This window comes from Castor canadensis, chromosome 15, assembly GCF_047511655.1.
Source record: "Castor canadensis chromosome 15, mCasCan1.hap1v2, whole genome shotgun sequence".
Lineage (NCBI taxonomy): Eukaryota > Metazoa > Chordata > Mammalia > Rodentia > Castoridae > Castor > Castor canadensis.
Genome location: NC_133400.1, coordinates 87395745 through 87412402, shown reverse-complemented (window position 1 = coordinate 87412402; position 16658 = coordinate 87395745). Strand labels below are relative to the sequence as shown.

The window sequence follows — 16658 nt, the reverse complement described above, 5'->3', positions numbered from 1 at the left end:
AGACTGGACTCCAACACTCGCGAGACTTCTCTCTTCCTGGCGCGAGGAGGCGAGGCTGAAAGGGCAGGCGAAAAGGGCGGGCGTGTAGAGGAGTTTCTGCGCTCGCGCAAGGAGGCCTGTCTGCCCGACCTTCAGCAAGGTTGGTACCATCAAGTTCTCTCGTGGAAGCGTAGCTCGGCTGTCGGCCTTGGCCTTACAACCACAATGATATGGCAGCTGGCGGGAGGATCGCGAGGGACGGAAGAACTCCGACAGATGGGAAGGAAGAGGGGTTGGGTGTGTAGGACTGACCCAGGGTCGCAGGGCCCAGGTAGGCCCCTGGTCCTGCAAACGCCGGGACCGCTGGGGCTGCAGGAAGAGGCTCCCGAGCGGAAAGGGCGCGTGCAGGGGCCGGAGCTGGGGTCAGAGAGAGCAAGGTCACGCCACGTCCCCCGAGGCTGGAAGGGTCATCCGGGACTGAGGGATCCAGACGTTAGTCTGAGTTAATGTCCGGGAGGTCTTGATTTCCTTCTGCTTGTAAATACTTCTTGAACTTCCGCTGTGTACCAGACCTCGAGAGTCTGGAAGTCTTTAGCTGGGCCCTCACGGCGGGGAGAGAGCCTGAGAAAAAGGTTAAGGTGGAAGTTAAGTTGTGCTTTCTGTTCTTGAAGCCTTTTGAAACACTCTAATGCTGATGGAGTGACCCTTAATTAAGCTGTGATCGGTTCAATGAACACCTTGGTCAAGCACTGGACTTGAGGTCAAGTATGGAGAACAAAACCAGCGCCCTCGTGGCTGATGGTCATCTTGGTGCAGAAGGGACTTTAAAGATCTGTTGACCAGGAAGGGGCAGGCAACCAGCACTGCCTTCATTTTGCTGAAGTAACCCTGCAAGGTCATGAAATTGTCCCAAGGTCCTGAGGAGGAGGAGACAGGTGGATTTCAAGGGGCATTTGTTAACTGTTTTGCAGGTAAAGGGCGCTGTAAGTTTTGCGGGTGTTAAGCATTAATGCTCTGGGAGGAAAAATGCGTATTGGAAGGCCAGGGATTGGGCAGATAAAAATTGGTTCTTGGGTGGCGCTGTGTAGTAGGACGAAATGTTTTTGAAGCTAGACATTCTGTAAGAATTTCAGACACAGTGCTAAGGGGATGATAGCTAAAGGCTATGTTCTAGCAATTCCCTGGTTTTACAGTACAGAAAATTTCTGAGGAGCTGCAGCACTAAACTAGGTTTTATATCCTAATTTATATGAAGGAATTTTAAAGCATGCATTGAAATAAATGGTTCTTTCATTAAACAAAGAATTTAAAACAATATACAAGAGCTTCAGGGTAATCAGCAAATTAAATATGGTAAGAATCCTCTACATAAAATTTTTGGTGGATTAGCCTTGGAAGTCAGATTGTTTTCCTAATATTGAAAAAGAATAGTCATAGGAACTAATCCAACAGTGGTTGAATTCACGTTGTGTAGATTTCCCCATTTGTTAGCTACTGAGCAGATGTTTGTCAGGTGCCTGTCCTGTTCCAGTTCTTACCATGCAGGTGTTAAAATGTGGTGGTGAACAAATAGGTACTGCAAACATCAGCTCTTTATCCATCCTTCCCATCCTGAGGTGCACTAATGTCATCTGTCAGTATTTTTACACCCTCAAGTTAAATCCAAGTTGATCTTTTAAAAGTGATGTTTCTGAAAAGAAGACAAAATTTTTTACATAGAGTTGTAGAAATAGTGTAAGAAAAACACCTGTAAAATAATTTGAAAATCCTTTAATAAAGGATTGGCTTAAATAAGCTTGCAGTCTGTGACAACTACTCCTAGGAACCTAAATGGAACCTCAATCATCAGATGAAGGTTGTAGTCTTAAATCCCTTTGGAATGTTGGCTTTAATCAGTAGATTGTGAATACTCACCTGCAGGCATCAATGTTCCACGGTGGAATACATTCTATCCTGTCCCTTTTCATATAGTCCATCACTCTTGGTGCCTAATGTCTTTTCCCCTCTTCTGCCCTCTCGCTTCCCATTACAGTCACCTTTTGGATTGAGAAATTAAAATCTTTGCCTTCACAGAATCATTAAAGAGGCATGGTTCTTTTTCGATTATTGGAAGCTTTTAAAAATGCATTTTGTTATAATTTTTTTTTCTAAGGAGAAATCTGAGAAAGAGTTCCTGATTTTACTATCTTCAACTTTGAGGAAAGTAAACTTCTATTTTCTTAGTGTTCAGTACTCTCAAAATGGAACTGTTTTATGACAGGGTATCAATGGCTGTAAATCACACTGTGCACCAAAAAGAAGCAAAAGCAGGTTGTCATCTAAAGTTGACATATTCATTGGCAAATATAATCACTATGAGGCAGCAGAGTGTAGTACAGAAGATGGACTCTAAAACCAAGAAGCCTGCAGAGCTACCTAGCTGGGAGACCTAGGGCAAATTACTTAGTGCCTGAACCACTGGCCCTGTCTTTTAGGTGGAGGCTGTAATCATCACAGTTTGTGGGCTAGTTGATGATTAACAGTATTTGCAAAGAACATCGCACAGTAGGAGAAATGCTGCATGTTGAACCAATTTATCAAAAATTTTCAAAAAAATGAAAAGTTTATAAACACGTATTCCACATAAAATGTGTGAGGTTATTCTACCTGCCAAAAGAAGGGAAAAAAAGACAGAACCATGGGTGGATGTTGGAGAAAAAGTGCAAGGTGGTGTCACTGTTTGGAGTAGAGGTAGGTGATGAAGTTTTAGATGGGCATTGAACATGAGAATTAGATGTACTTACTACTTTTCCTCGAGAATGAGCCGATGCTGCTCTTTCCATGATTTTAATATTATGTGGCATTATATACTCCTTAAAAAATCTCTCAAACTGCAGTCTCTTTGATCAATTAATCAAACATTCATGACTCCTTCCTCTACTAACTTTAAGTCTTTTATCAGTGCTGTATGATCATGGTAGATACTGGTAACCCACAGTCCATTGGGTTCTCCATTTACTGTATTTGATACATGTCACATTTCTCAAATAATCTGAGAATTTCTGGGGACATGATGCAGTGATTCAGAATGTTGTCTCTGATCTTCTCAGTGCAGAATTCACTAGATCAAACTATCCTTAAGAGTTCAACCAGTGCATGGCTATTCACTGGTCAAATTGTCCTTCACAATAATGTAACACAGACAATCTTTAGAGCTAAGTGACAGCTAAATATGAAAACCCTTCATTAAATTACAGCACGTGTACAGCATAAAGAGTCACAGAAGACACTTCATACCCCTTACTTGAAATATTTAAGGGAACCAAAACATTGTCTTCATCCGAATGTGGTGTGCAAGTCAAATTCGTTCCATATGATATTCTTTAATAAGAATCTTGTGTCAGTTAAATTGTGTGTCTGCCTAAAACCATAATATCCAAATGTCAGTTATTACAGCCTGTAAGTTTAGTGTTTGTGGTGAAAAAGCCATTATACAAAAAAAAAAAGCCAGAAATGGTGTTACTTTGCTGATGCTATTGCGAGAAAAGATTGTTCGTAGAGCAGTCACTGGGTCCAGTAGTCTGTACTCTGAAATAGCAGACTTTGTGAGTATTTCCCAGCTTTTTTCTTTCCCGTTAGTATGACCATTCTTACTACCAAACCTAATATTATACCAATAATCTTCTTCCTCTTCTTTATTTTTCTTTCTTTATGAACAATACTGTCAATATTAAGCTATGTAAGTTATTGACTAATAATAGTTCTATTGATGACATTCTTTTCATTTGTGGTAAGTTTTGGGTTTGTTTTTTTTTTTTATTTTACCCATTCTTATAGGTGTGTGGTAGTGTCTCATTGTTTTAATTTTCAACTCCCTAAAGCATGTCAAAAAAAAAAGGTTAGTTGACTGTGTTTATACAGATCTGTTTCTGGCCACATCTGTCTGCTGATCTGCTTGTTCGTTTTTCAGCAGTGCCATAACAAGCTTTTTTTTTTTTTTTTTTGAGATAGCATTTTGCTATGTAGCTCAGGCTGGTCTTAAAGTCTCGGTTTTTCTGGCTCCCAAGTGCTGGCATTACAGGTGTGCGCCTCTGTGTCTGGCTCGTGCCATTCTATCTTGATCATTGTAACTTTATATTGTCTTGAAGTCAGATAGTGTTGGTCCTCCAGTTTTTTTTCTTCCTAGTTATTGTTTGGCCACCTTAGATCTTTTGCCTTTCCATGTAAACTTTAAAATCAGTTTCTTCACATCCACAAAGTAACTTGCTAAGATTTTGACTGGAATTGTGTTGACTCTAAATATCAAGCTGGAAGGAATTGATCTTTGCAACATGTCTTTCTATACATGACTATGGAATTGTTCTATTTATTTAGATCTTTGGTTTCTTTCTTCAATATTTTGTGGTTTTCCTCAGGTAGATCTTGTATTCATACCTAAGTCTCTTTGTTTAGTGCTTTTTTATTATAAAATAAAAACTTTTTAAATGTACAATTCTGTAGTCTTTAGTTTCAAACTCTAATTATTGATAGCTAGTATATTTGCTCCTTTTCTGCAGGTTCTATATCTGCAGATTCAAGCAACTACAGAGCAAAATATTTGGAAAAAAACATTCTGTACTGAGCATGTGCAGACTTTTCCCCCCATTATTCTCTAAACAGTACATTGTAACAAATATTTGAATTACTATAACTAATTCAGAAGTGACATACATATATATAATGCTTTTTTTTATATATTCATGGCAAGTATTCCTTCTGCTTCTAATTCTAGCTGCCATTGTTAGGTTGTTTTGTTTGTTTGGCTTGGTGTTAGTTTTTTAACATCTCAATGCTCAAAACCTCTTTGTTTCCCACTGGATATATTGTACCTAACCCTCCTTTTCAAAATTCACTATCACCATGGAGTTCATCCCCATCCAGTTTTTCTGTATTGGTTATGACAGCACCATCCACTCAGGTCATTGAATTAGAAGTCTTTGTTGTTTACCTTTCCTCTAAGAGTTTGCTGTCAGGTCTAGTCTCCTATGCTGTGCCTATGTCTTAGCCCAGGTTCTCACTTTCTCTTGCCTGGGAGCCATGGCTGACCCTACACCCATGATATGAGTGTCAACAACATTCCATTTCATGATGGTCACTGCCATCTGAAAACTAAATTGATTGGTGGGCTTATAAACATTCATCTCTCCCTTTCTACCTACTAAATAGTATTTACATGGACTTGTTTTTAAATATTTAAGTGCATTAGATATTTAAACTGAACCTTAAGTACACCCGTGCCTTTAGTTTTCCCTATATCATTTCTTTGTGTTCCCTGAACATGGCTTTATCCTGTTCAGAGAATGTTCTCCTTAGTTAGGCCATCCTTTATAAAGCACAAATTTACTGGTTCTTCAGTTCTCCCTTGTAGCTCTGCCTGCTATAACAAGGACTTTGTGTGGATTCAGATGCTTCAAGATAATGTTTTGTAACATGTCCTTTCCACTAGGACAGGGAACCTCTCATTCACCTTTGACTAACATTTCACTTAAGACTGATCATTTGGGCTGGCAAAGTGGCTCAAGTGGTAAGAATGTCTGCCTAGCAAGCATGAGGTTCTGAGTTCAAACCTCATGCCACAAAAAAAAGGACTAATCATTTTTACTTTTGTGCATTAGCACTTTAAAGGCTTGACAATTGTATAAATATATAATTAAGTTTATATCGATATAGTTTTCATGAATCTTGTCTATGAGATAATGTTTGTGTTCAGGGAACCTATTGTGTTCACCAGTACCTAAACACAGAAGCTGCTTAGTAAAGACTTACCAAATTGCATTGAAAAGGTAAAAATCAGCCTAAATGTGTTTCCATACATGTGGTCCTATGTGACTGCCTCTAAGCATTATTTGTAAAGCTTGCTAGGCACTAAGGGAATTGAGGGTTGTGTTTTAGATATGTCTGACTTTGATTTGTAAGTACAGTCAAACAGCCTACCAAGGGGAAGGACTTCTGTACTAGAAATAATATAAGTCAAAGATATAGAGGTAGAACTTGTGCATTTTTGAATGCATGGCAACTTCAGCAAAAGGCTTGTATTGGAGTTAGGTGAAATAAAACGAAGGCTCGGTATTAGTATTGGGAATTTAAATTCAGAAATATTTCTGTTCATATATATTCAGCATCTTGTATTTTAAGATTTAAGTAAACATGCTAACTCTGAACATTTTTCTTATGTAACAGAGGTATTTTTCGAAAGAATTGAAATATTTTTAAAATCTTTATTCTCAGGACCCAAGTTTGAAATATGGCAACTTTGAAAGATAGTAAGTATGTTGTTTGTCTCGATGTATTAAGAATGATTAGATTATGACAAATAAAAATACTTTCCAAAATATACCACTTTTGTTCATTGTATATTTGCCAAAATAGACAAAATTGTCTGTGGAATAATAATGATGTCATTAGAAGAAAAATAATGATATAGAATATGTGATTAAGGCCATTTTAATGTGATTTAGTGTTCTAAATATATAATATACTAGTTTCTTTAAGATGTCATTTGCTTATCCTGTCTAGACAGCCACTCGTCTTGTCATTTTGCTAGTACTGCTGCTAACATTAAGACTGGTTTAACATCGTGCTGTTCACTTATGGTCTAATTATTCTACACTGTACTTTAGAAAATTGCTTCAGTAAATTCACAAATGAAATCATACCTATGTCTTAATACAGCACTTCAATTTTTCAGTTACCAGGCGACTAAAGTCTATCAAAAACATCCAGAAAATTACCAAGTCTATGAAAATGGTAGCAGCAGCAAAATATGCCCGGGCTGAGAGGGAGTTGAAACCCGCTCGAGTATATGGAACAGGATCTTTGGGTAAGAGACGAGTGTAATTCACATACTGTGAAGAACTATTTAACATAAAGAAGATTACTGTGAGTTTTATTTAGTGCTTACCATTACACCAGGCCCATCCTGAGTATTTTATGTGTGCTCATTTTTCATGACAATACACCTTACATGTACGCATAGCAGCCCTGTGAGGGTCAGAGCTCTTAGAATCCCTGCATACCAAAGTTAAGTAACTTGCCCAAGATCACATATAAATGGAGAAGTCTCTTGTTATCAAAGTCTGTGTATTAGCCATTGTATTTATTAACTTTAAACGTTGAAATTTTTTCTTAGATTATGAAATATATCATCAAAATACTTGGAAATATAAGACAATAGGGCACAATGCTTGGTTTTATCCTGTTATTTGTGGTGTGCTATTTTATGTTTGGCAGGGGAGGGGACAGGTGGTAGGAAGGTGGTGCTGGCAGTAGAGAGTTGAAAACAGCACACTCTTTTGTAGATCAGGGATTATTGCTGCAGTTGATGTAAATTGCACTTGAAAACTTGTTCCCCTTTTTTGTTTGTTTTTAAGCTCTATATGAAAAGGCTGATATTAAGGCACCTGAAGACAAGAAGAAACACCTCCTGATCGGTGTGTCCTCAGATCGAGGGCTCTGTGGTGCTATTCATTCCTCTGTTGCTAAGCAGATGAAAAACGAGGCAGCTTCACTTGCCGCGGCTGGGAAGGAAGTAATGCTTGTTGGAGTTGGTGATAAAATCAAGGCCATACTTCATAGGTAAGTTAACTGCATCGCTCACGCTCAGAAGGATGCAAGCATGGGTAAATGAAAGGGTCTGATGATTTAAGCAAATACATTTTTTTGGTTAGCTTTTTGGTATGCTCAGGTTTCTGGGTTTTTGTTTTTTGTTTTGATTTTTATTCAGGATAGAGAGAATGTGTATGTGTACATATGTATACATGTGTATCCCCTGCTGTCTTTTACTTGGTTTTTCTTGATTCTTCATCCACATCAATGTGAATCACTGTGGAACACAGTGGGAATTCCAAGGCTATTAACATTAAGCCAAACAGGAATCTGAGAAACTGTCACAGCCTAGTAATGTTAGAAAGGAGCAATAGTTCATTAGAATTGAAAAGAGAGAAATAAAGGTAAAGATATTATAAAATAAGAAAGGCCTAATTTCTAGTCCTTAGCTCTTTGCAGGTGCTGAAGGAAAGAAGTAATCATAATAATGTAAGGAGCAGCTGAGCTGAGAGCTACCACCACCCACATCTGCTCATCCCACAAAACCGTCTACATTGTTCATTTATCTCTTGTTAAGCTGTTTTATGTGATCTCTAGGACTCATTCTGACCAGTTTCTGGTGACATTCAAAGACGTGGGAAGAAAGCCTCCTACTTTTGGAGATGCGTCTGTCATTGCACTTGAATTGTTAAATTCTGGATATGAGTTTGATGAAGGTTCTATCATCTTTAATCAATTCAGGCAAGCAACTTTTAGAATTCAGAGCTTTTTTGTTTGTATTTTAAAATAATTGTCTTTATTTAAAAAATTACTTTGAGATTTGTATTTACTTTTGTCACTTGTAGGTCTGTTATCTCCTATAAGACAGAAGAAAAGCCCATCTTTTCTCTTAATACCATTGCAAGTGCTGGTAAGTAGTTAGGACAAGTACTTGGGGATGTAGAATGGAGGGATTTTTTACATTAAGGAAACCATGTTTATCAAGATGTCCTTTACGATGCATCAAAATGATTTGAGATTTTGTTGTTTTGTTTGAGGCGGAATCTCACCAGGCTTGTCTCAAACTTGCCCTCCTCCTACCTTAGCCTTCTAAGTAGCTGGGATTACAGGTGTAGCCCACCTTGCCTGGTTTGAGACTATTCTTAAGAAGCACTATTAGTGAGTTCCATGGTACCTTAATCAAGCTGTTGTTTGACAACTCCTATTCCATTCATCTATTAACAGAACAAGTAAATCGATTGAGAACTGTCATTAGGCATTTTTCTGCCCCCGTGATTGAAAAGCCTAGCTAGAAATTGGCAGTACAGTTGTATTGGTTAGCTTTACTTCGCAGTGACCAAAATACTTGACATACACAACTTAAAGTTTCAGAGGGTTCAGACCATGATTGTTGGCCCCATGAACTTGGGCAAAATACTACAGCAGCAGAACGGGTGAGGAATGAGCTTCTTCACCTTATCATGGACAGGAAGCAGAGAGTGAGAACAGAGAACCCCGGGTGTGTGACACCACGCTGGCACAGTTTGGGGGGGATTTTTTGTTTTTGTTATCTTTTTTTGTTGTTCATTTGTTCTGGGGCTTGTGGGATTTTTTTTGTTGTTATTTTTAATGATAGATAAAATAGGAGCTGAGAACAATACCATCTGAAATTTGCAAATTATACTATTTCACCACTTTACCTTAGTGAATGAATTTGAAGTCACCTGCACAATTTCTACAACATTAAACTGAAATTTATATCAGCTTCTGTTTCTCCTAGTCTTTCATAAATGCTTTAGAAAGGTTTCCTCTTCATTTTTTCAGATTGACAGAGTCACATTCATATTTCTCCAATAATTGGCTAAGTTTGAGTTATTATCACATTGTACTGGTTTTAAATCTTTCGTTTTTTTGGGTTTTTTTTAATCAAGAGAAACATTTTATTGAGTGCTTGCTGGATTTCTGACACTACTACACACTATTGAGAGGTGTTCACAACCATGGAATTTGGATATTTTAAATGTCAGCTTCTTAGCATTAAAGTTAAGCCTCCGAAGTAAAATGTCAAATGCTTTGTTTACATCTATTTTGCTAAAAATATGCTATAATCTATAGTGTAGAAATAGATGAAACTATTACAACAAAATGATTTCTGTAATTATAAAGGGTTTTTATGTGAATAAGCTAGTTTTGAAGAACATTGTCTTTGCTCTGTATAACTTCAAAGAAACACATCACTCATTTTAACAGAGAGCATGAGCGTCTATGATGATATCGATGCCGATGTGCTGCAAAATTACCAAGAGTACAATCTGGCCAACATCATCTACTACTCCCTGAAGGAGTCCACCACCAGTGAGCAGAGTGCCCGGATGACGGCTATGGACAACGCCAGCAAGAATGCTTGTGAGCATGTGATGGAAACTGGAGGAATGCTTTGTAGCCCATAGGGTGGACCCTGTGTGCACAGGCTTATCCCTGCTGAGAAGCCTGTTGCCCAGAGTAGTATCAAAAACAGGAACAAGGCTGGGGGAGTGGCTCAAGCAGCCTGCCTAGCAAGTGCAAGGCCCTGAGTTCAGTCCCCAGTTGTGCCATATAAATGTAAGGTTAAAGGAATATTCTTGGCCTTTGAGGGTAGTACATCTTATTTGATAGGTAGTAGATTTGCATGTATTATGAAAAATAGTCTATCGAAGATATAAAACTATCTTCATAAAATTCTGTTTGAGAGGCCAGTGTGGGAATCCAAAAAGAAACAGAATCTCTTACTTTCAAATTAAGCAATAGAGGTTAATCTTTTCTAGGTTTAGATTTTGTTGTCTGATCTTGTTTTGTTTGTAGCTGAGATGATAGATAAACTGACTTTGACATTCAACCGCACCCGCCAAGCCGTCATCACAAAAGAGTTGATTGAAATTATCTCTGGAGCTGCTGCTCTGTAAGTAATTGTAGATTGCTGCCCCGTAGAAGGTTTTTTCTCATCTCCTCACGTCTGCTTGTTTAACATTTGGATGCCTAAAAGTTTTCTGTGTTAAGGTTGATGTGATTCATTGCCGAATCTTGTGTCCCTACTCTTGATATATAAGGTTTTAATAAAGATAGGATCTCTTGGGTTTATTTCGATTGCTTATCTGAAACGTTGAGCCTTAGTTTCTTCTGCTTAAGGGTCTGTGTATGGCAGGTTTTCACTTCCTCAAGTGTTAATGTGAATGAGTTCAGTATCATTTGTAAAATCTCTCTTTGCAATTTAAAGCATTATAATCCAAGCTTTCTGAGATACAGGGCTGGCTTTGTGTTTGGTTTTATATGACTCTGTGAAATAGTGAAGGTGGTAAGATCCCAGATTTTTTTTTAACTACTACTTTCCTTGATTATTGACAAACCAAGTTAAGTGTCTACTGTGTGCAAAGTGTAATGCTAGGATGTGATCTCTTTCAAGTGTTTATTTTTATTTTTGGTGGTATTGGGGTTTGAGCTCAAGTGTTTACCATGCCCCCAGCTCTTTTTCAGATAGGGTCTCATGCCTTTTATCTAGGGCTAGCCTCAGATTGTAGTCCTCCTACCTATGCCTCCCATTGGCTGGGATTGCAGGCATATATCACCACATTCAGCTTGTTTGTTGAGATGAAATATCACTAACTTTTTGCTCAGGCTGCCCTTAAACTATGATCCTCCCTATCTCTGCCACCCAAGTACAAAGGATTACAGGCGTGCATCATCATGCCCAACCCTTCAGAGTATTTATCTTTTCATAGGTAAGAAAAATACACCGATATTTATGATGAAAGATGAAATGTGTACTAAATTGTCTTGGACTCATTTTGTCTTCCCTCCTACTAATTGGTTACCAAGTTCTGAAAGTTCTACCTTCTACACATCTTTTTAATCCTTCTTTATGCCCACTTAATGCAGATCCTTGTCATTGCTCTTCAGAATTAAAAAAGGATTTGTTTTGGTTCGATTTGGTTAGGTTTGGTTTGAGACAGGGTGTTTCTCTGTTGCCCAGATTGCTGTTGAATTCATGGGCTCAAGCCCCTTCTACTACTTCAGTCTCACGAGTAGCTGGAATTATATGCATGTGCCACTGCACCTGGCAAAAGATGCACTTTTTTTTTTTAATGGTACTGGGGTTTGAACTCAGGACTTCACCCTTGTTAGGCAGGTGCTCTACCACTTGAGCCACTCCACCAGCCCACACATACATTTTTTGAGTGGCTCTTCAGTGCCAGGCCCTGTGCTAGACACTGAGGATATAGTGGTGGTGGTCTCTTCTTTTGGGAAGATCAGAATCTTGGCAGAGAAGATATAAAAAATAAGAAGGTACAGCAGAACGGTGCTCAGCAAACTGTGGCCCTGAGCCACATTTTTAAAGGGTCCTCAACGGACTGTGAACCACAAGGCCTGAAATATTTACTGTCCGGCCCTGCACAGAAAAAAATTGCTAATTTTTTAGAATATATTATGAGAGAAACAGTAGAGTCCATTTGTTATAATCTACCTGCAAAAACAGCTTAGCCTGATATATGTGATCGTATAGTTTCTGGCCATCAGTTCTCTTTTCAGTATTACCATTTCTCACTTGCTTGAACCTCAGCCTCCTGGATCTGTTTCCAGGTCTTCTACTACATCACCTAGGTGGCATTTGCTTTTGTCTGAAATGTTGTTCTCTTCCTTCCCCTTGCTCCCTTGGTTCTTTATCTCACTGCCTCCTGTTTATCATTCCTAACTGGGATGGGAAATCTTTTTTTTTTCAAAGTTTTTATTAGTATATGATAGTTACACAGAGATTTTGTTGTGACATCCATATATATATAGTACCTTGGTTTAGTTCATCCCCTCCATTAATCTCCCTCTTCTCCCACTCCCCTTCATGAAATGACTTCAACAGGTTTCAATGTTACATGTTCTTACTTATATAGAAAATACCTCACCCATATTCACCCTCTTCATTTACCTCCCCCTCCCACTATTTCCCTCCCCCTTAACATGAGCTGTTTTACATTTCTGTCCTTCACTGTTTGTGTCTGTTCATTGTTCAGTGCAGTTTTGCCTTGGTATTTTACCTATAAGTATATTACACTTTAATCAGTCAAGTCCACAGGGGAATCTTTCCTTCCAGGAAATCCTCCTTCCTAGTTCAAAGCACACTTCTTTAGCATTCTATGCTTCCCTTCATATTAGGACTTACAACATTCTATCAGGAATTGCCTTTTTATTGGTCTCTATGCTTCTTAAGGCCAGGATAGGACCATGTCCTAAAACTGGAGCAGATTATCATATCAAGTGCTAGTCATCTTCATCAGGTTTGCCATCTTACGTATCCTTCTTCCTTCTCTTACTCTGCTCTCTAAGCATGGTTTTGTTAGGACTAACCCATCTTAGCCTGGACACTGGTGTTCTGCTAACATCATAGAGTGGTCTTATGTTACCCATCTTGATAAATTTGACTAAGACACTGTGACTCAGCTTTGCCAACTATAACATGGAGACTAATGCAAGGATTAAGTAATTACTCATTATTTTCTTTGCCATATGTCCTTTGATGAGCTGATATCTTCCTGCATGTTAAGTGTGAACAGGTTTGGGGGGAAAGCTGAATTCTGAAGGTCAGCGGGTAGACCCTTTTCTGCTCCTGAAAAAGGAATGTTAGGTATGAACTTTAAGGATACAACTTGTGCAAAATTAAGGACCAGGTTCCTCACTGGTCAATTCAGAATGTGGAAAACCCGACTTAAAGCAGCAAGATAAAGGGAGATGAAAAGAGGGGGAATGGGACATTATAATGAGAATTTAAATGAATTCAGATAGTTGGAAGTTGACTACTAACTTTCACTTTCTAGAAGGGTGGTTGAAATCCTTATTTAAAAAGTTACTTGTGTAGTTCCAACATTGGATTGTTTATGTGAATGGACTTGCATGCTCTGTAACCTATCAATTATCTCTGGTTCAAAACTTTAATGTTTGTCTATTCAGTAATAAAATGAAAAGCATGAGTAAGTCATAATACTAATGTGCCACATGGCTGGCCAGCTTATAACTTTTTCAATGTACTGTATGCCTTTGTAAAAAACAATAGTAATTTAAATAATATATCCAGTTTTGCCTACGTGCATGCACATAATTTTATTGCTTCTAACTATATTGGAAACTTATTACTTTTTATACCACTGAGTTGATTTTAAAGGAATTTTTTGGTAAGTATTTATATGATTCTCTCAAGGAAGTATATAAAGAAATAACTGATTGACTGGCATGGATTGCTTCTTGACGTGCTTGTTTTGTGTTTGTCTTTTTCTTCTAATATACTAACCAGGGATTAATGAAAATCAAGTTCCATCCTCAGACAAAAGGTAAAGTTCACACACTCCTCCCATACTCCTTCAGAAAAGAAAGCTAACCAGATAGAACCAACGCAAACTTAGCAATAATGAAACTGCTTAAGAGATTTTAGGTTGGGAGGTGAGCTTGTGGAAGCATATTAGTGATGCTAGTACTTTTGTTTTTACATTTATTAAATGTGTTGTAGAAAATGTAGATGTAAGGAAGTAAACTTTAAGGATAGAGAATTAACATTTTATTTTGAAAATTAGTGAAGAGTGATGGTTCTCAAACTCTGTGGTCTTGATACCCCCTCAATGTCTGATTAACAAAAGACACTGAGATGCTCATCTGTTTAGTATTCACTTTGTTGTGATCATGTGGCCTCTGAAAAACTCTTGTGTACTCTATAAATTAGAATAAAACAAATAACATTATTGGGAGAATAGTTTTGCCCTCATGAACCTCACGAAAGTTCCCATAGACCAAAATTTGAGAACCACTGAAACATTTTATTATAAATTCAGTTCTTTATACCCCCTTAACTGTGTTATCTTTTGACATAATTATTTTCCAAAAAAAATACTGTTTGATTTTTATTTGCTGTGTACTTTGTTTTTCAGATAAAGAAGGAAAATTCAGCAAGCTGATTCTGTTTTTAGCTGTATTGCTGTCTTTGTCGGAAGAAACTTGATCCATTGTTTGAATTACTAAAGACAGCAGATGTTTGTAAATTATATTACAATAAACAACTTACAATAAGAAAAATTACTGTCTCCTCTTACTATAAATAGTACTTTTCAAATGATACGTTAAAACATTTAAAAATATTACCATGCTTGTATTAAAATATTAGCACACAACTGTTAAAAATTTTTAGTGGAAGATAATTTTAGAAGCTCTTCTGATTTATATTACCAACATTAAAAGGTCTTAACTTCCTTAGGACTAGGATAGGTAGGGCTGCAGGCCACAGCCTCCGCTGTGGCTATTGTTTTGCAATCTTAAAGAATGCAGTAGAAATGCCACTGAACACATTTGTGTTTCTCTTACATGTGAGATACAGAATTCCAGGCAAATTTGTACTTCAAATATACCTTTGACAAACATCGAGAAAGCCATAACTGGGCTGGAGGAGTGGCTCAAGCAGTTAGAGAACCTGCCTAGCAACTGTGAGGTCCTGAGTTCAAACCCTATACCACAAAAAAAAAAAAAGAGAGAGACTGCCATTATGTCTGGATGCTTGAGCTGATTCCACGTACCATTTGGCCAGGCCAGAATGTCAGGGTTTTTCCCTTTATTTAAAATATGATACTTAGTTTTATTATTATTATTATGAAGATAATATAAAAATTCCAATATGAAAGTATAAAACTCCCAACAGTTGATGTATATTACTCTTAACTTTAAATTAAAAAATTTAAGTGCATATATTTAGAAAGGATTCTTCAACTATTTTATTATTTTTCCAATAACTATTCTTAACAATGAATTGAGCAGTGACTAATATAAAAATTGGTTAGCAAGCACAAATTTGTAAAGAGATCAGTACTGCCTATGTAACAAGAGGGCTGGCAGAGAAGTGACCTGAACCTGGCTATTTTCCAGTTACCCTGAAACATTACAAGAGCCGCCCTTACGTGACTGAGTGACCAAGATGGAGAAGGAGCTCAGAGAGCAGTATGAATCAAGTACTGGAAACCTTTCATGAATGCTGGCAAGGAAGTGGGTGCTCTGCAGGCTTTCACGTTTGTTTTCTATTTTGCTTTTAAACAGCTTGCCCTACCTCCTGTTTCCAGGGTAGCAGCACACTTGTATGAGGGTGAACTGAGTGTTCTAGACAGAATGAAAGGAGGAAAAGTGAGGATTTGAATACATGGTTAACTTAAGTTACAATAATATGTGTCAGGCTGGCCTTTGATGAACCATCACATATTCAGAATTAAGGACTGGAACTTGGCATGTTGATCATATCAGTAATCCCAGCTCTCAGGAGGCTGAGGCAGAAGGATTACAAATTCTAGGCCAACTCAGGTTATATAGTCCCTTATCTTAAAAAAAAAAAAAAGGAGAGGGGGTTTTCCAGGACCAGCTCTTAGTTTGTCTTAAAGTACTCCTCTTCAGTTCACAGCATCTTGGGATCTCACAGCCATCTTGAGGATTCCCTGGGCATTTTGTTTAGGGCCTCATTTTCTGTCACACATCCTCCTATTTTAGTTTTGTGTATTCTCCAGTTCAGGGAAATAACCTTTGAGGACCTTTAAGACCTGTGTTTTAATGTATTCTAACTTCACATTTAACTGTTTGCTTGGGCGTAGATTCTAGGTTACAATTTGCTTTCCCTTCCAGATTGCTTCTTTGTAGTCTGCTATCCATGAGAATTCAGAAGTCTTGAAGCCATTTGATTTCTGAACTATGGTGATGTTTTTCTTTTCTAAAACTTTTTTTCTTTCTGCACCCTCCCAACTCCCTGCCCTGGGGGCCTTACAGTAGTAAGCACAAGCTGTACTACTGCCAACACCCTCTGAAAGTTTTTAGGTCTCTATCCTCATTCTGAAGGTCACATTGACCTTGGTGTGACCCCTTTTTATACATTGTGTTGAACACTTAAGACGTTTAGCTGTGGAAATCCAGTCAAAAAATAAGAACACAATCTTGGGACATCAGTTGTTTCAGGGCATCATGTTATACCTTGTGCTTGGTGATTCCCTCCTTTCCTGTCTCTGGAACCTGTCTTTTGGATTTAATCCTAGATTGCTCTTCAATGTTTCATCTCTTTGGATTTTTTCATCCCTTTATCTTTCTTCAACTTTGATATA

General features: G+C 37.9%; 1 protein-coding gene across 4 annotated transcripts; it reads left to right on the top strand.

The window, feature by feature from the left end:
• Positions 1-27: 27 nt before the first annotated feature.
• Positions 28-14607, top strand: Atp5f1c (ATP synthase F1 subunit gamma). Of its 4 annotated transcripts, XM_074056705.1 has the most exons (11): positions 37-139; positions 651-950; positions 6226-6260; positions 6686-6817; positions 7368-7572; positions 8140-8283; positions 8388-8452; positions 9772-9927; positions 10363-10459; positions 13835-13871; positions 14463-14607. In XM_074056705.1, the coding sequence occupies exons 3-10, from the start codon at positions 6242-6244 to the stop codon at positions 13839-13841; spliced, it is 825 nt and encodes a 274-aa protein (XP_073912806.1). In that variant the 5' UTR covers positions 37-139; positions 651-950; positions 6226-6241; the 3' UTR covers positions 13842-13871; positions 14463-14607. The 4 variants fall into 4 exon arrangements, with proteins under 4 accessions (XP_020028364.1, XP_073912807.1, XP_073912808.1 ...); XM_020172775.2 differs by lacking the exon at positions 651-950 and having other exon boundaries at positions 28-139; XM_074056706.1 differs by lacking the exons at positions 651-950; positions 13835-13871 and having other exon boundaries at positions 28-139.
• The last annotated feature ends 2051 nt before the right edge of the window (positions 14608-16658 follow it).